The 19948-nt window shown below is 44.6% G+C and overlaps 1 protein-coding gene across 1 annotated transcript in view; it reads left to right on the top strand.

Moving 5' to 3' along the window:
• LOC309560568 (uncharacterized protein) overlaps window positions 1–19948 on the top strand; it is a gene marked incomplete at its 3' end in the record, with an annotated part of 405804 nt that overhangs the window by 345452 nt on the left and 40404 nt on the right. The window contains exons 31-32 of the mRNA XM_082264193.1: window positions 6138–6182; window positions 14131–14184. Of these exons, the coding sequence (XP_082120319.1) occupies window positions 6138–6182; window positions 14131–14184 (99 nt within the window). The remainder of the gene's footprint in view (window positions 1–6137; window positions 6183–14130; window positions 14185–19948) is intronic.

Below are 19948 nucleotides of genomic sequence, written 5' to 3'. Positions count from 1 at the left end.
TCTGTTTGCCTCTCTTATGGCAGCCCAGGCTGTCGCAAGTTGGACGCAGGTGCTTAGGCGCGTCCTAGTGGCTGATTCGGCCTCGCCGGCGACATTGGATATGGTGGATCAAATCCATCAGGGTGTCATGTACCTGTGTGATGTGGTCTTGGACTTAGTGCCGTTGGCTGCACGTGTACAAAGCGTGGCGGTGTTGTCTCGCCGCCTGGTTTGGTTGAAGCGTTGGTCGGTGGACCAATCTTCGCGCAAGACCTTAGCCAATCTGCCTTATGACGGATCTCGCCTTTTTGGGGAGTCCTTGGATACGTTGATTAAGGGGATCACGGGCGGTAAGAGCACGCTCTTGCCCCACTTCCCCAAGGCTAAGGGGGCTCCTGGTAAGAAGCATACTAATTTTCGGCCTCCTCAGGGGTCCTTTCGTGCCTTTCGGTCGCACTACAAGGGCAAACCGTTCAAGGGTCAAGGCTCCCAAAAGAAGCCGTGGTCTGGAAAACAGAAGTCCGGTCAGTCCGGACCCTCTACCCATAACAGTGCGGCCTGAAGGGGCGCCCTCACCCAGTTCTGGGGTGGGGGGACGCTTGCTCTTTTTTCTTCAACCCTGGCTGGCCCGCGTGCGGGACCGGTGGGTTCAGGAAATCGTTCGATCTGGCTACAAGATCGAGTTTCTCTCTCGGCCGGAGAGCAGATTCTTTCCCTCAAATCTTCAGCTGTCTCCGGAGCGTTTGCGGGACCTGCACCTAGCGGTGCGGGACCTGAGGGCTCAGGGAGTGGTGGTTCCGGTGCCTCATCGGGACAGATTTCGGGGGTTTTATTCCAATCTGTTCACTGTGCCCAGAAAGGAGGGCAAGGTTCGTCCAATTCTGGACTTAAAGGCTTTGAACCGCTTTGTGCGGGTTCGCAAGTTCCGCATGGAATCCCATGGCCTCCATCGATCTGAAGGATGCGTACCTTCCCATCCCGATTTTCGAGGGTCACCAGAGGTTCCTTCGATTCGCCATTGCGGAGGATCATTACCAATTCGTGGCGTTGCCTTTTGGTCTCGCCTCGGCTCCTCGGGTTTTCACCAAGGTGCTTGCTCCCGTTCTGGCTTTGTTGAAAGCTCAGGGCATCTCTGTCCTGGGGTATCTGGACGACATTCTGGTTCGGTCTGCGTCCAGCCAGGGTCTGGAAAAGGACCTGTCCGTCACGATGCAAACTCTACAGGAGTTTGGTTGGACGATAAATTTTCCAAAGTCGACGCTGAGTCCGTCGGTTCGTCTTCCCTACCTGGGAATGATCCTGGACTCGATCCAGGCGAAGGTCTTCCTGCCGGAAGACAAGCTCAGGACTCTTCAGGAGGAAGTCAGGTCCCTCAGGGACAGTCCGTGCTCGTCCCTCCGGACGTGCATGAGATGTCTGGGATTGATGGTCTCGGCTTTCGAGGCGATTCCCTTCGCCCAGTTTCACACGCGGGGTCTCCAGGCGGAGATCCTGTCCAAGTGGGACGGGCGACCCCAATCTCTGGATCTTCTAATTTCGTTGAGCTTTCGCACCAGAAGGGGTCTTCTGTGGTGGCTCCAGTCCCTGATGATATCGGGGGGCAAGTCCTTTCGTCCTATCTCATGGACAGTGATCACCACGGATGCCAGTCTGTCGGGCTGGGGTGGTGTTCTGGGCGTTCTGTCCGCCCAGGGAACTTGGTCGGAGGGGGAGTCCTCCCTTCCGATCAACATCCTGGAATTGCGTGCAATAAATCTCTGCCTTCGTCGCTGGACGGACCGACTGCAGGGCTGTCCGGTTCGGGTGCAGACGGACAATGCCACGGCGGTGGCCTACATCAACCACCAAGGGGGCACCAGGAGTGCCCGAGCGGCTCGGGAAGTGGCCGACATTCTGTCTTGGGCCGAGACTCATGTCCCGGCGATAACGGCAGTTCACATTCCGGGGGTGGAGAACTGGCAGGCGGACTATCTGAGTCGCCAGACCCTGGATCAGGGGGAATGGTCTCTCCACCCGGCTGTCTTCCAGATGTTGTGCGCGAAGTGGGGTCTTCCAGATGTGGACCTGTTCGCGTCTCGTCTGAACAAGAAGGTGAGAAGGTTCGTGGCAAGGACGCGCGACCCTCGGGCAGACGCATCAGACGCGTTGGTAGCCCCATGGCATCAGTACAGACTGATGTATGCGTTTCCACCGATTCAATTGCTGTCCAGGTTCCTCTGCAGGTTGCACTCGGAACGCAGCACGGTGATTCTTGTGGCACCGGACTGGCCTCGCCGGTCCTGGTACGCAGACCTCGTGAATCTGGCGGTCGACGCCCCATGGCGTCTACCTCTTTGAGACGATCGCCCGATATTCCATCCTGCTTTACAGTCGCTGGCTTTGACGGCCTGGCTGTTGAGACCGAGGTCCTGAAGGATAGGGGTCTCTCCCCTGAGGTCATTCACACTTTGATCAACGCGAGGAAACCTTCCTCAGGGAAGGTCTATTACCGTACTTGGAAGGCCTATTTTGCCTGGTGTGAGTCCAGGGGGTTTTCACCTCGCACGTACTCGGTTTCTCGAGTGTTGTCCTTCCTTCAAACGGGTGTCGACCAGCGTTTGGCGCTGGCTACGGTCAAGGGTCAGGTGTCTGCGCTGGCCGTTCTTTTTCAACGTCCTGTGGCTTCTAACTCCTTGGTTGCCACTTTTGTTCAAGGAGTGCGGCATCTGGTCCCTCCTAGGAGGGAACCTCTGCCTCCTTGGGACTTGAATCTCGTTCTATCTGTGTTACAACGTGCTCCCTTTGAACAGATCAGGGAGATCTCGTTGTCCATGTTGTCCAAGAAGGTCGCCTTTTTGGTGGCGATCACTTCGGCTCGCAGAGTGTCGGAGCTGGCGGCTTTGTCCTGCAAGTCTCCGTATCTGGTCATTCACTTGGATAAGGTGGTCTTGCGACCTAATCCTTCTTTTCTTCCGAAGCGAGTTTCGGCATTCCATCTCAATGAGGATATTGTCTTGCCTTCGCTGTGCGCGAAGCCTAAACATCCGAAGGAGGTGAGGTTGCACTCTTTGGATGTTGTTCGGGCGATAAGGGTTTACCTTAAATCGACTGAGTCTTTTCGCAAGACGGATTCTTTGTTTGTCCTTCCGGAGGGTCCTCGGAAGGGTATGGCGGCGTCGGCTTCTACCATCGCCAAATGGATCAGACAGACCATTGAACAGGCATATGCTTTGCAGGGGAAAGTTCCTCCTGTGCCTGTGAAGGCGCACTCTACTAGATGTCTGAGTACGTCTTGGGCCTGTCGTCATGGGGCTTCTGTGGCCCAGGTGTGTAAGGCGGCGACCTGGTCGACCGTACACACTTTCACAAAATTCTACAGAGTAGATGTTCAGGCATCGGCAGATGCTTCCTTTGGCCGCAAGGTTCTTAGTGCGGCAGTTCCTTAGGGTCCTTTTGTTTTGGACCCTTGGCTGTTGGGATACGTTTTTATCCCTGGGTTATTTGTTTTTTCCTGGGTTGTTGCTCCTGTTGAGCAAGTTTTTTTCCTGTTGCCCAGCTGGTGTCCTTCCTTTGGTAAGGTTCCTTTCTTTGATGTGGAGACTGCGTTGCCTTACGGCGCGGCTGCGTTTCCCACCCCTCATGTTTGCACTGCTTTGGGACGTCCCCATTGTGACGAATATGAAGAGGCGGCGACTGTCGGAGGACGTAAGAGAAAACGGAATTTTTGTAAAATCTTACCTGTAAAATTCCTTTCTCTGAGTCCTCCGACAGTCGCCGCCCCCGCCCCTCTTTTGGGGTTTGGTTGTATACTCTACTGCTATTCCACTGAAACTGAGATATGGTTGCAGGAAGTAGGAGGGTATTGACTGAGGGGACCACTCCCTGTGGGTGGGATATGTTAAAAGCTTTAATGTTAACATATTCTGTTGCCTAGCTACTCCTTCGGAGCAAAGTCTAATACCCCATTGTGACGAATATGAAGAGGCGGCGACTGTCGGAGGACTCAGAGAAAGGAATTTTACAGGTAAGATTTTACAAAAATTCCGTTATTAGGTTAAAGATAAACTTTAAGGCAAACTATTAAAGCGGAGCTCCACCCTAAAGGGGAAGCTCCAGTTGTCTGCCTCCTCCCCCTTCTGCTGCCACATTTAGCACCTTTCGCCGTGGCAAACTCAGCCGGAAGTTTGGCCCCCCTCCTCCTTCTCTGCCGCCGGGCCATATACAAAGCACAGCATGAATCGGCTGTGAAGACGCAAGGCTTTACTGCCGGTTTCTCTTAGTGAGATGGCGGCGGCAGCAACGGAAAGTATATTCAAAAGTTGGACAAAAGAGGACACCGCTAGATTTGTGGACAGGAAAGTGTCCCAATATTAAAAGTCAGCAGATATAGTATTTGTAGTTGCTGACTTAATTTTTTTCTGAAGGAGCCTGGAGCTCCGCTTTAAGCATTTTGCTTTATTATTGAAACATTTAGTTGAAAGTTATTTTTGATAGGACTGTCATGTTTTTACGTTTCAATCAATTCATGTTCACCCTTAAAGTATAACTAAAGGTAAAACTTTTTTTTTTAGTTTTGCATAGAGTTGAGAGTGATTAGAACGCCTGCCAGATTTTTTTGCTGTCTGTGCCCCCATTAGGGAGATTACACTCTCCATTTGTTCTGTTTACCATTATTATTGAAAGTGAACGCAAAAGAAAATCATGATTTTCGGGTTTTCCCTAGAAAAGTAATAGGACATTTTCTGATGGGGACACTAGTTCTGGTGACCTGGGGATCCCTAAGGAATTCCTTTAATTTTCCGGGATTTCCTCTCACTTCCTGTTTTGGTTATGGGGCAGGATAGATGGCAAAAAAATCTGACAGGGGTTTAACCCTTCCTTGCTCTATCCAAAATGAAAAAAAAAGTTTTGCCTATAGTTTTACTTTAAGCTAGTCACACAAGCATAGGATATGATCAACACATTTTCATGTGTTTTTGAAATTGGGTATCATGTCTAGAGCAACTAAAATGGGCCTACAAGCAATTGATTCAATTAGCCCAAGTTGATTAATTCAAGTGTGGTTGGACACAGTGGAAACTCCTCCTCATTTTAGCAGTACTACAGTCTACTTTGACTAGACTAACACAAATATCAGCAACAAATATCCTATGCACGTGCAGCAGCCCTGGGGATTTCATTTGCTGCCAGCTAACAATTAAAATGTTCTTGTTGTTGTTGCTTGGTAAGAATGAATCTGCTGTGAAAACTACCAACAATCTGTCTTTTTGACCAGATTTACACTTTTCTTCTTGAGTTATCCCTAGTCAGATCATTGTAACAGTATACACTATGCTTACAGAATTAAACGTTACCTAAGTAGATGTGGTGGCTGCATTCCTTTTTCTTTTTTTTTTTTTTCTGGATTTTTTCCTTTATTTTTATCTGGTGACCCTTCTTGTAACACACTTCCTATCCTAGCATGGTGGCAGGAGAGACAGCTGCCAATGTAAGGGAGCACACAACATAAGGGAGCAAAATAACCCCAGGGTAAGGGGGCACACTGACTATCAGTGTAAGGAGGTACACTGAAAACCAGGGTAGGGGGATACCCTGACCATGAGCAGAAAGAAACACACTGACCACGAGATCAGCTTTAAGGGGCACAGGAATTACAATGTAAGGGACACACTGACCACCAACGTAAAGGGGCACACTAACCATTGATGTAATGGGACACGCTGGCTATTGACTATCAATATAATGGAATGCACTGAGCACCTTTGTGAGGGGACACACTGAGCACTGATCATCAATATTAAGGGGCACTCTGAAAATTGAGCACCAATGTAAGGGGGTACACTGAGCACTGACCACCAGCAATGATTTCCAATTAGGGGATGCACTGAATTTTGACCAGCAGTATGAGGGGGTCATGCTAACCAATGTAAGGGGGTATCCTGACTACTGCACTCTGTAAGCTGTGCTCTACAAATATATAGTCCATATCATAATCCTAGAATCTATGAGTATATATTTTTTTCTTATTGTTGGGGCATGGAAGATATGTGTAAGAATTTACTGCGCCCTGGTTTCACAAATTTTGAGAACAGCTTTAAGTGATTAGGTTTGGGTAATGTTTTCCTGTGAGATGTTACACTTTTCATGAGATTTTTCCTGATCTGATTTTCTACCCACAGGGGTCAATGGGCGCATCAGGTGTTCCTGGTAGCAGGGGAATAGCTGTGAGTATTGTGATCTTATATTTGAATAGTACTGTGAGGACACAACAGCAGACATATATTGCAGGATCTGTCTATACAAGGAGCAATGTCACCAGTGGTGCACCAGCAGAAGCAGATCCAGTTTTTCAGCAGGTTATTGAAAGGGTTTCACAGTTCAGCAGCAATATGTCCATGGTGTTTCCATCACAACATGCTTTTCTAGGGGTAATAGCACTCATGATAACATCCTAAGGTGAACTCTGGCTTCAGCAGTTTCCTGTCACTTTTTGTCAAGGACATAGGACAATCTTTATAAACTTAAAGCATAACTTCAGTATATATATTATACTTAATATCAAAAGTATTGGGACGCCTGCCTTTACACACACATAAACTTTAATAGCATTTCAGTCTTAGTCCGTAAGGTTCAATATTGAGTTGGCCCACCCGTTGCAGCTATAACAGTTTCAAATCTTCTGGGAAGGCTGTCCACAAGGTTTTGGAGTGTGTCTATGGGAAAGTTTGACCATTCTTCCAGAAGCACATTTGTGAGGTCAGGCATTGATGTTGGACAAGAAGGCATGGCTCTCAGTCTCCGCTCGAATTAATTCCAAAGGTATTCTATTGGGTTGAGGTCAGGACTCTGTGCAGGCCAGTCAAGTTCCTCTACCCCAAACTCGCTCATCCATGTCTTTATGGATCTTGCTTTGTGCACTGGTGTGCAGTCATGTTGAAACAGGAAGGGGCCATCCCCAAACTGTTCCCACAAAGTTGGCAGCATGAAATTGTTATAAAAGTCTTGGTATGCTGACGCTTTAAGGATTCCCTTTACAGGAATTAAGGGGCCAAGCCCAACCCCTGAAAAACAACCCCACACCATAATCCCCCCTCCAACAAATGATTTGGGCCAGTGCACAAAGCAAGGCAAACTCTGCAGGGGATCAAATAATTATTTTCCCCAATATATATATATATATATATACACAGTATCTCACAAAAGTGAGTACACCCCTCATATTTCTGTAAATATTCTATTATATCTTTTCATGTGACAACACTGAATAAATGGCACTTTGCTATAATGTAAAGTAGTGAGTGTACAGCTTGTATAACAGTGTAAATTTGCTGTCCCCTCAAAATAACTCAACACACAGCCATTAATGTCTAAACCGCTGGCAACAAAAGGGAGTACACCCCTAAGTGAAAATATCCAAATTGGGCCCAATTAGCCATTTTTCCCTCCCCGGTCTCATGTGACTCATTAGTGTTACAAGGTCTCAGGTGTGAATGGGGAGCAGGTGTGTTAAATTTGGTGTTGTCACTCTCACTCTCTCATACTGGTCACTGGAAGTGAAACATGGCACCTCATGGCAAAGAACTCTCTGAGGATCTGAAAAAAAAGAATTGTTGCTCTACATAAAGATGGCCTAGACTATAATAAGATTGCCAAGACCCTGAAACTGAGCTGCAGCATGGTGGTCAAGACCATACAGCAGTGTAACAGGACAGGTTCCATTCAGGAACAGGCCTCGCCATGGTTGACCAAAGAAGTTGAGTGCACATACTCAGCGTCATATCCAGAGGTAGTCTTTGGGAAATAGACATATGAGTGCTGCCTGTATTGCTGCAGACGTTGAAGGGGTGGGTGGGTCAGCCTGTCAGTGCTCAGACCATACGGTGCACCCTGCATAAAATTGGTCTGCATGGCTGTCATCCCAGAAGGAAGCCTCTTCTAAAGATGATGTACAAGAAGCAGTTTGCTGAAGACAAGCAGACTATGGACATGGATTACAGGAACCATGTCCTGTGGTCTGTCTTGCCTACAGTCAAGCATGATGGTGGGAGTGTCATGGTCTGGGGCTGCATGAGTGCTGCCGACACTTGGGAGATACAGTTAGTTGATGGAACCATGAATGGCAACATGTACTGTGACATGCTGAAGCAGAGCATGATCCTCTCACTTCAGAGACTGGGCTGCAGAGCAGTATTCCAACATAAGGACCCCAAACACCCCTCCAAGACAACCACTGCCTTGCTAAAGAAGCCAGGGGTAAAGGTGATGGACTGGCTAAGCATGTCTCCAGACCTAAACCCTATTGAGCATCTGTGGGGCATCCTCAAATAGAAGGTGGAGGAGTGCAAGGACTCTAACATCCACCAGCCATGATGTCGTCATGGAGGAGTGGAAGAGGACTCCAGTAGTAACCTGTGAAGCTCTGTTGAACTCCATGCCCAAGAGGGTTAAGGCAGTACTGGAAAATAATGGTGGCCCCACAAAATATTGACACTTTAGGCCCAAATTGGACATTGGCACTTAGGGGTGTACTCACTTTTGTTGCCAGCGGCTTAGACATTAATGACTGTGTGTTGCGTTATTTTGAGGGGACAACAAATTTACACTATTATACAAGCTGTACCCTCACTACTTTACATTGTAGCAAAGTGTACTTTCTTCAGTGTAGTCACTTGAAAAGAAATAATAAAATATTTACAAAAATGTGAGGGGTGTACTCACTTTTGGGAGATACTGTGTGTGTATGTATATATATATAATATATATATATATATATATATATATATATATATATATATATATATATTATATATATATATATATATATATATATATATATATATATATATAGATATAGATAGATTATATATATATATATATAAATATATATATATATATATATATATATATATATATATATTCTCTTTCTTGCAATTATATTAATAGAATAATTGGCGTTAAGCGCCAATAATACCTGCGCAAATGGATAAATTGCAAATTCTAAATAAATAAAGAATGTGCATGTGTAGCACACAAACTTATATTAATGTAAACTAAATAGGTGAATAAATAAATGTATATGTAAGTGCACATATATTGGTGTGAAGCAAAAAATGGGGAGCTGCGGCTCAATCGTAAAAACGTAAGAATGATAAATGATACACCTAAGGTGTACAAAGCTGCGCTCACCTAAAAGTGCAGTGTGCAATAAATAACAATAAACTCCTAAATATAAGGTGCATAAATTATAAAGTGCATCAACTAGTGGCAAAGCCAATGTTTGCAAGATAAAGTGACCTGTAAATCACAAATTATGAATATAAAGTGCTTAACCAGATAGATATTACATCAAATATTCTTATAAAAGTGCATATAGCCAATAAAAAGTGCATCAATAGTCAGTGAATACATGAATCATAAGTAAAGTCCCATGCACCAATAAATAAATATATATAAATGGTGCAGTCTCCAAGGGATGATTCTTCCTCATGAAACAAATCTTCACTCCCTTACCACATAGGCACCCGATGTGTGGGAATGCTTACCAGAAAGCACCGACCCCTTAATTACAGGGGGTCAATGCAAGCAGAATGATACCATAGTGACCAGAATCCAAAGTGAAAGGCCGAGCCCTCCTCGAGCATCCACTCCACAAACGCTTGTATAACAAAAAAGCTTCACATTCCTCCGCCACCTCACGCTCCTCAGTGATATGAAAATGAAGGAATGGCCAGAATGGTGAAGTACGTTCAAGCAGTTTATTAAGAATAAAGTGGACACACATCATAAATAGATAAACGGGCATTCAACTCAGCATCCGAAATTGACACGAGAAGGTGCCGCTTCCGCGTTATTCAATCCGCATCAATCGGTCCAGGAAATGGCAGAAAAACAGCGTGATTGTGCTCCAATGCTCCCGACCGGTTTCGTCGGGACACGGGCCGTCGTTCTCAAGGGTCATGTGACCGCAATCACTCTATTGGTATCCTAAATAGGAGTTCTGATCCCCTCTTTCAGCCAATCAGCCTGAGTGACACCGATAAAGCTCGCCCACCGGAAATAATGTCTTTGTGACCAGACACAGTCACACTATCCCGGAAGTGCGGTCGGTCAATATTAGACACCCACCGGAAGTGATGTCTCCACGGCCAATACGTGATTCGCAATGTCCCGGAAGAAGGGCAGGCACCTTTCCCATAAGATCATTCCGCCCTCACTACAAACTTTCGGGCAATCGCGATCCGCAGGCAAAACGTCAGTGACAACAAACAGCATATTTAATCACTTCTGGAAAAGAAAAGGGGAAACTACAATAACAGTCTTAATAAACAATACTAATCCATTCTTCCGACCACCGAAATGAATGGCAACATATACAAAAATAGGCGATTGGTGGCAGAGGGGATTGTATACCCAAACATACAAATAAAATCCAATAAAACATAATTTAAATGTACGACAGTATTAGTGTTCAATATGATATTGAACCTTTTGGCTCATATAGGCCACAGTTTTTATGACATAATGCTCAAACCTCTAATCAATCAAAAAATTTAAAAATCTATTTATTAGCCAAAAGAAGGCTTTTTTAATTAAAAATGTGTATATATCTTATGTGCGACATGGAGAATTAATTAATTAATTAAAAGCGAGGTAGGTTTAGACTTTATCAAACACACCAGGAAGCTAACTTTTTTATTAATTAAGATTATATATTAAAACCAATAATAAAACCAATAAATATTATTGAATGGACAGGATATAAATGACAGTGTATAAACTATTAATTTACTAATAAATTATCAATGAATTAATAAATTATTAAATTATCTTCCTCTTTATGAATATTAAAAGGATTAAAAGGATAAAAAAAAATGTTTTAATGTCGCACATAAGATATATACACATTTTTAATTAAAAAAGCCTTCTTTTGGCTAATAAATTGATTTTTAAATTTTTTGAGTGATTAGAGGTTTGAGCATTATGTCATAAAAACTGTGGCCTATATGAGCCAAAAGGTTCAATATCATATTGAACACTAATACTGTCGTACATTTAAATTATGTTTTATTGGATTTTATTTGTATATTTGGGTATACATCCCCCTCTGCCACCAATCGCCTATTTTTGTATATGTTGCCATTCATTTCGGTGGTCGGAAGAATGGATTAGTATTGTTTATTAAGACTATTATTGTAGTTTCCCCTTTTCTTTTCCGGAAGTGATTAAATATGCTGTTTGTTGTCACTGACGTTTTGCCTGCGGATCGCGATTGCCCGGATGTTTGTGGTGAGGACGGAATGACCTTATGGGAAAGGTGCCTGCCCTTCTTCCGGGACATTGCGAATCACGCATTGGCTGTGGAGACATCACTTCCGGTGGGTGTCTAATATTGACCGACCGCACTTCCGGGATAGTGTGACTGTGTCCGGTCACAAAGACATCATTTCCGGTGGGTGAACTTTATCGGTGTCACTCAGGCTGATTGGCTGAAAGAGGGGATCGGAACTCCTATTTAGGATACCAATAGAGTGATTGCGGTCATATGACCCTTGAGAACGACGGCCTGTGTGCTGACTAAACCGGTCGGGAGCATTGGAGCACAATCACGCTGTTTTTCTGCCATTTCCGGGACCGATTGATGCGGATTGAATAACGTGGAAGCGGCACCTTCTCGTGTCAATTCCGGAACCTGAGTTGAATGCCCATTTATCTATTTATGATGTGTGTCCACTTTATTCTTAATAAACTGCTTGAACGTACTTCACCATTCTGGCCATTCCTTCATTTTCATATCACTGAAGAGCGTGAGGTGGCGGAGGAGTGTGAAGCTTTTTTGTTATACAAGCGTTTGTGGAGTGGATGCTCGAGGAGGGCTCGGCCTTTCACTTTGGATTCTGGTCACTATGGTATCATTCTGCCTGCATTGACCCCCTGTAATTAAGGGGTCGGTGCTTTCTGGTAAGCATTCCCACACATCGGGTGCCTATGTGGTGAAGGGAGTGAAGATTTGTTTCATGAGGAAGAATCATCCCTTGGAGACTGCACCATTTATATATATTTATTTATTTATTGGTGCATGGGACTTTACTTATGATTCATGTATTCACTGACTATCGATGCACTTTTTATTGGCTATATGCACTTTTATAAGAATATTTGATGTAATATCTATCTGGTTAAGCACTTTATATTCATAATTTGTGATTTACAGGTCACTTTATCTTGCAAACATTGGCTTTGCCACTAGTTGATGCACTTTATAATTTATGCACCTTATATTTAAGAGTTTGTTGTTATTTATTGCACACTGCACCTTTAGGTGAGCGCAGCTTAGTACACCTTAGGTGTATCATTTATCATTTTTGCAATTATATTACCTGTACTCAGCCAAACATTTCCCCTTCTTCTGTTAGATTTTCTGCATTTGTGCAGGCAACATGAGGCTAAATAGACATACCTTGCTCAATCTTTAGGTTTACTGCACTGGAAATGTCAATCTTTGAGAAGGTATAAGCATGGGGCATTGAGTGTCTACAGGAATGCTGGGTTTCTTATCACAACAATATGGCTGAATATGTAGTTATGATGAAGGTAGAAGCTTTCAACTCGCACTGATTTAGAAATATTTTTACAAGACATGTTTCAGCATCTATAAAACACATTTTATTAATAATTGTATTCATTTAATTGTCACTTATGTTCCTGTTGTGCAAAAACAATTGTTTTTTTTATGTTTTGTTTTTTAACAAAGTGGATGTAGTACGGGTCACTAGGGAGGGATTTTTTTTGGTCATGACGATCACAGTGGTAGTCACTGATACCTTGTACTGATCTGTCTGATAAGGGATGAGTCAGTACATGTACAGCAGGACCTTGTGTATATATTTCAGATTGAGTTATTGAGTTCTGTAAATAACAGACGTTTTTCAACATATGGAGTAAATATAGATTACATTTGAAATGGAGCCCAAAGCATCTCCTGCTTTGTCAAACCGAGAATACAACATATTGCTAATTTGTTATTTGTAATACTTTCTTTACCTTATTCCTTATATTTATACTATACATCACACATAGTTTTCTCAAAAATTAAGATTATCTTCAAATCTTGTCATTACTATATTACAAAAAAGAAAGAAAGAAAGAGAGAAAGAAAATGTTGTACAAACCACTAGCTTTCCCTTTAAAGTGGAACTAAACTCTCCCAGTCAATATTAACTAGGTTTAATCCTCATGCTGCTAGCATTGGTAAATTGATAGGAAGATATATTATCTTGTGTTAAACTTTATTTATTTATTTTTTATTTCTTCAGTTGCTTCCTGATTTCTGGTCCTGGGCCAAAATATTGTCCTACATCCCATAAGTCTTCATGAGCATTTTTTTTTTTTGAGGACATGCCTGACCTAAGGGCAGATGGATTCCATGTAGTAAATGCTACATGAATCATCTGCCCTTACTCAAGATGGCCGCTGTTAGCAATGCTATGGGGTGTTTTTCAAAGTGATTTCTCAACACAGTAAAGCGTGAAGACATGGATAGATGGGTTTTCTTTGGATATTAAAAATGAGTTAAATAGCTTTTTCAGTTTGTGGTGCTCAGATACAGTTCAATTGTGCTTTAAGAGATTGTAAAAGGGATTGTAAAGTCAGAAGGTTTTTTTATCCTAATGCATTAGGATAAAAACCTTCTGGGTGTAGCAGCCTCCCCAGCACCACCTAATACTTACCTGAGCCCCATCTCTTACCACGATGTCCGTGAGTTCCTTGGCCGTCTGGGACACTCTCTCCTGATTGGCTGAGACACACCCATGGTGCCATTGACACCCACGGCTGTCAATCAAAATCAGTTAGCCAATGAGGAGAGAGACGGGTGGGGCCGAATGGCAGCTCCATGTCTGAATGGACACACAGCAGCAGCTCGGCTTGGATGCCCCCATAGCAAGCTGCTTGCTGCGAGGGCACTCGACAGGAGGGAGGGGCTTGGAGCAACAACAAGGGACCTGAGAAGAGGAGGATCCGGGCTGTCCTGTGCCAAACCAACTGCACAGAGGTAAGTATAACATGTTTTTTTTTTTTTTTAAATGAGACTTTACAATTACTATAATCACACTTGTAATTTTTAATCACTGTAATATTTAGTGTGTGGTAATCTTTGTTTTTCCTTTTCTGTAGGGTCCAGCTGGTCCTTACGGTGAGATTGGCAGAGATGGACTACCTGGACCACCTGTAAGTACTAATACTATAAGATTTTTAAATGAAATATCAGGAAAACATCAAATCAGCCCATACATATCAGAACCCTGATTTTAAGGCCTTATGCACACAGGGCGTTAAAAAAACGTGCTGCAAAAGCAGTCCTGATGCCAGGAAAGAGTGGCTGTAAAAACGTGATTTTAGAAGCGTTTTGCATTGGCGTTAGCGTTTAGCCGCGTTTCTCTGCCCTTTTCTATTTTCCACTCCCAAATCCATTTACTATAGCTTAACTTTTAGCCTGACGTGCTTTAAGGATGTATACAGCATTAACGCACCTTTAGCCGCCTCTGGCGTTTTTACAGCTGTAACGCTGTTGCTCCGAAAGGCACTGGCCCTGGGTTTTTTTTTTTGCAGCTTGAAAATGCCTATGCCACTTACAGCTCCTAAAAGTCTATGTTTCCATGGACACATAGAATAAGATGGAGAGACGTTTTTAAGCTGTAGGAGCAGCTGTAAAAGGAAAAGGTGCTGGGAGCCTGGTGCAGTTGTATTGCCTGTGGTGCCAAAAGAAATGTAAATTAAATATTTGCAGCAATGAAACCACCTCTTAACATTTCACATGACCCTAACAATTAATTATACACTAACTTTAATCCTAATAATCAATGTAATTCTAAGAATTAAATTGAAGTATAATGATTTTCAGTTTTCATTTTAATTACATATTTTTTATATCTGTTTTTTATTTATCTTATTTTTATTTATTTTTTTAATCATTTTTGACCAAAGTTTCCCAAAAACACCATGGCTTACCTAATGAGAGCATGAAAGATGCTGCTTGCTTTTAAACTTTTGCTTGTCTAACTGAAATAACTGTCTGTTAAGGGAGTAGTCACTGTGTAAATTTCACCTTGATCTGTTAAGAACAGGTGGAGAGAAATAGCAATTACAGTAGCTAAAAACTCCACCTGTTAGATGTATAAAAGGTGTGCAATATTTTACATTAACAGGACAAAAATAAATGAATGAAAAGCAAAAATACTTATATATTATTACAGGACTGTCGTATGCCTAGTCCCCTGCTGCACTCACCCGTTTCTGGGGTGGGGGGGGCGCCTGCGCTTCTTTCAGGAACCCTGGACTTCCTTCGTTCAAGACAAATGGGTTTGCGAACTGATTTGTTCCGGGTACAAAATCGAATTTTGGTCACGGCCGGGGAACAGGTTTTTTCAGTCAAATCTTCACATGTCTCCAGAGCGTTTGAAAGATCTTTGGGAAGCTGTGCAGGACCTCCTGGCCCAAGGAGTGATCGTGTCGGTTTCTCCGCAGGAACGCTCTCAAGGTTTCTATTCAAACTTGTTCACGGTGCCCAGAAAGGAGCGTCCAATCCTGGATCTCAAGGCTCTGAACCTATTTGTGCGGGTGCAGAAGTTTCGCATGGAGTCCATTCGGTTGGTGGTGGCATCCTTGAATCAGGAGGATATTCTGTCCTCCATCAATATCAAGGATGCGTATCTCCGTCCCTATATTCGAGGGGCATCAGAAATTCCTCTGCTTTGCGGTGACAGAGGAGCATTTTCAATATGTGGCATTACCCTTTGGTCTCGCCTCCACTCCCAGAGTTTTTACCAAGGTCCTGGCCCCTATGTTGACCCTGTTACGTCAGAGAGGAATCTCAATTTTGGGGCTATCTGGACAATCTCCTGTTGCAAGCAGACTCTCATTCGTATCTGTTGGACAACATCTCTATTACAGTTCAGACCCTTCATGAAATCGGGTGGACTATCAATTTCAAGAAATCTGCTCTATCGACATCCGTGTGGGTCACTTATCTGTGGCTGACTATCTAATCTGCTCTTGTAGGGGTCTTTCTCCCCTTAGAAAAGCTTCAGAAGTTGCAAAGGGCAATTGGGTTGCTGATGGAAACCGATCAGTCCTCCTGCGGGCCTGCATGAGGGCCCTGGGTCTAATGGTGTCGACCTTCAAAGTGGTCCCATTTGCTCAGTCTCATTCCAGGCCTCTGCAGAAAGAGATTCTAGCAAAACGAAACAGGGACCCTCGGTCATTGGACCAGAAGATTCGTTGGAGTCATCTCACGAGGTCAGCTCTATCCTGGTGGATCCAGTCTCCTGCTTTGTGTCAGGGAAAGTCCTTCCTGCCTCTGTTCTGGATGGTGATCACCACGGATGCCACCCTGTCAGGCTGGGGTGAAGTGCTAGGGAAGCTCTGTGCCCAGGGGCTTGTGCGTCAGAAGAGTCCCCCTTGCTGATAAACATTCTGTAGCTAAGAGCGATCAAGCTTTGCCTGTACCACTGGACGAGCCGTTTACGTGGTTCTCCGGTTCGGATACAGTCGTACAATGCCATGGCTGTGGCTTACATCAATCATCAAGGGGGCACCAAGAGTGTCCTGGCGGCCAAGGAGGTGGCCGAGATTCTGGTTTGGGCGGAAGCCAATGTTCCATCTCTCTCCGCAGTCCACATCCCGGGTGTGGAGAATTGGCAAGTGGATTAACCGAGTTGTCAGGTGTTGGTCCAAGGGGAATGGTCCCCTCATCCGGAGGTGTTTCACCTCCTGTGTGCCTGGTGGGGGACTCCGGAGGTGGATCTGTTTGTGTCTCGCCTCAATAGAAAAGTCCAGAGGTTTGTGGCCAGATCTTGGGATCCTATGGCCGACGCCACAGACGTTCTGGGGGCTCTTTGGAGCCAGTATCGGCTGATTTATGCCTTCCCCCCACTTGTACTCCTGTCACGGTTTCTTCGTCGGGTGGAGGTGGAGGGCTTTCTGGTCATTCTGGTGGCACCAGACTGGCTTTGGCAGTCTTGGTACGCAGACCTGGTAAGAATGGTCGTAGATCCTCCATGGAGACTTCCTCTGCAGGAAGATCTGCTGTCTCAGGGACCCTTCCTCCATCCTGCTTTACGGTCACTGGCTTTAAAGGCTTGGCTGTTGAAAGCAAGGTGTTAAGGGATAGAGACCTTTCTGATTCTGTGATTCCTACCCTTTTGAAGGCCAGGACGTCGACTTCTAGGAAGATCTCTCATTGCACGTGGAAATTGTACATTTTGTAATGTGAATAGCTGCAGCTGCACCCTCGCTTGTTTTCTATAGCTAGAGTTTTGGCCTTTTTACAAAAAGGGTTTGAGCAGCACTTGGCGTTGGGCACTATCAAGGACCAGGTGTCAGCCTTGGCTATTTAAGCCCAAGGTCCGTTGGCTACTAATAGCTTGATTCGCACTTTTATTCAGGGGATGCGTCATCTGGCTTCTCCGAGGAGATCTGTTACATCCGTAATCAGACAAAACCGATCTCAATCTGGTTTTGTCTGTTCTTCAAAAGCCTCCTTTTGAGAATATTAGGGAGATTTCCCTGCTTTCCTTGTTGCAGAAGGTTGCCTTCCTAGTGGCTATTACTTCTGCCCGCAGAGTATTTGAGTCAGCGGCGCTGTCCTGTCGTTCACCTTATCTGGTGATTCACAGGGATAAAGTAATCCGTCTTTTCTTCCTGAGGTGGAGTCAGATTTTCATTTTAATGAAGACATCGTGTTGCCTTCCTTATGTCCTAAGCCTAAACATCCCAAAGAATTTGCCTTGCACTTTTTGGATGTGGTTCGGATGACAAGAGTTTATATGACGGTTACTGCAGAGCCATCTTACCGAATGGGTACGTTGCCCAGGGGCCCCCAACTGCCCAGCAACCCAGCCAAGCATTAGTCCTGGTTCTCGTGTGTATCCTGCCGCGGAACTTAGCAGGTGGCAAGCGCCTGTCAGTCCTGCGCTGCTGTCAGGCCACTTTGGCCATGAAGAGGGAGCCCACCACTGCAGGAATGCCTATCCGCCTCCTCGGGAACAGGCACACACAGAACAGTCGAGTCTGACTTCCGTCCGTGTGTGTGTTCACCGGACCCAGCCGCCCAACTTGGAAGCTGTCATTAGCCTGGCACTGCTGTACCAACAAATACTGCCTTATCGATAATTAGCATTTTTATTCTCGTGGGTGATTGTGTTGGCAGGGCCCCAGTGCACTGCATTGCCTGGGGCCCTTTAATGCTCTTAAGATGGCACTGGGTTACTGAGTCCTTTCAAAAATCTGACTCTCTCTTTGTCTTTACGGACGGTACTCGCAAAGGTTTGGCTGCGTCTGCTGCGACCATTTCTAGGTGGATCAGGCAGACAGTTGTTCAGGCTTATTCACTCAAGGGTCGGGTTCTTTCTTTCCCTGTAAAGGCACATTCTGCTAGAGCGCTGAGTGCCTTTTGGGCTTTTTGCCATCAGGCCTCTGTTGTACAAGTTTGTAAGGCAGCGACTTGGTCGTCTGTGCACACCTTTACAAAATGTTACAAGGTAGATGTGTTGGCGTCTTCGGATTCCTCTTTTGGCCGCAAGGTTTTGCAGGCTGCTGTTTAATAAGAGAATGTTGGGGTCTTTCTACCTGGGTGAGCTCCTGTTGTTGGTTGAGCTTCCTGTTACCCAGTGGGCTAAGTTTAGCCTTTGGAGTTTACGTTACTTTCTGATTGCGTTCTTCCCACCCCTCATGCCTACACGTCCCATTTAGATAATGAAGATGGAGGCTGCGTCTGTCAATCAACAATAGAGAAAACAAGATTTCTGTAAGATCTTACTGTAAAATATTTTTCTCTGAAGTCCATTGACAGACGCAGCACCTGCCCATCTGATATGGCGATGGTTTATTTCTTAACTTCTTACAACTAAACTGGTTTGCTGAGCAGAAGGTGTGTGGGTTATGCCTGTGAGGACGGCCCCATGGGCGTGTACATTCAAATTTTTCCTGCCTAGACTACTCCTGCAGGGAGGAGTATAACCCATTCAGCTAATGAAGGAGGAGTCTGCGTCTATCAATGAACTTCAGAGAAAAAGTTTTTACAGTAAGATCTTACAAAAATCTTGTTTTTCTATACCAACAATACTAAATTTTAAAACCCTTAGTTGGAGGGGAGGCCTAACATGGAAGCAATGTGTATGACTCCCTGAATAACAGTACAAATCAGCAAAGGAATAGTAAGAGGGCATTTAAGAGGAACAGACTGTGCAGTGACCTGACTTTTGATGGTGCTAAGGGCCAAATGTTTTTTCCCCAACTAGAAGAAAAAAGAGCACAGCCCACTGAAAAAAAAGTACATGGCAAACAAAAAAAAACGAGTCCCACACCAGTAAAAAGTAAGTCTTCCACATTTTTTGATATATCTTGTGTGAAGAAAAATTACTAGCTTTTAGTTTGGTTGGCATTACATAATCTGCAATGCCCCTGTCTCTCAGTACCTGGGTTTCAACAGCCAGGTTACCAAAGACAGAGACCAAGAAGGAGGGTGGATGATTGGTCCTTGAGATAACAGATCCAGTAGAGGCCATTGAGCTTTGGCCCACAGAATATCGAGGTTGGCGCACCACACTCTGAGGCCAATCTGGAGCTTTGAGAATGACTGGAGTGCTCTTGGTCTCAATATTTATAAGTAGATGAGGTAAAGGTTTTAGCTGAAGAAGTGCATAGATCAGAGTATGCTGATAACACAACTGCACCAGTGCACCTGGATCCACCCCTGGGTCCCCTGTACTAGAAACAAGCCTGACCATCTTCTTGATGAACCAAGACACTAGTAAATCCACAGCTAGCATCCTCAATGCAGACATTGTTCCCAGAAGTTATTAGCTGAGAAAATCTGATAGCCAGTTTTCTACCTCAAGAATGGGTGTGGAAGAAAAAGCAGAAACATGAAGCTTTGCCCAGGACAGTGTAGACACCACTTTCATTGCCTCCCCAACAGTCCTGGTGCCCCCTA

The sequence above is a fragment of the Pelophylax lessonae genome (assembly GCF_965119305.1).
Source record: "Pelophylax lessonae genome assembly, chromosome: 7".
Lineage (NCBI taxonomy): Eukaryota > Metazoa > Chordata > Amphibia > Anura > Ranidae > Pelophylax > Pelophylax lessonae.
This window is presented reverse-complemented; position numbering and strand designations above follow the sequence as displayed.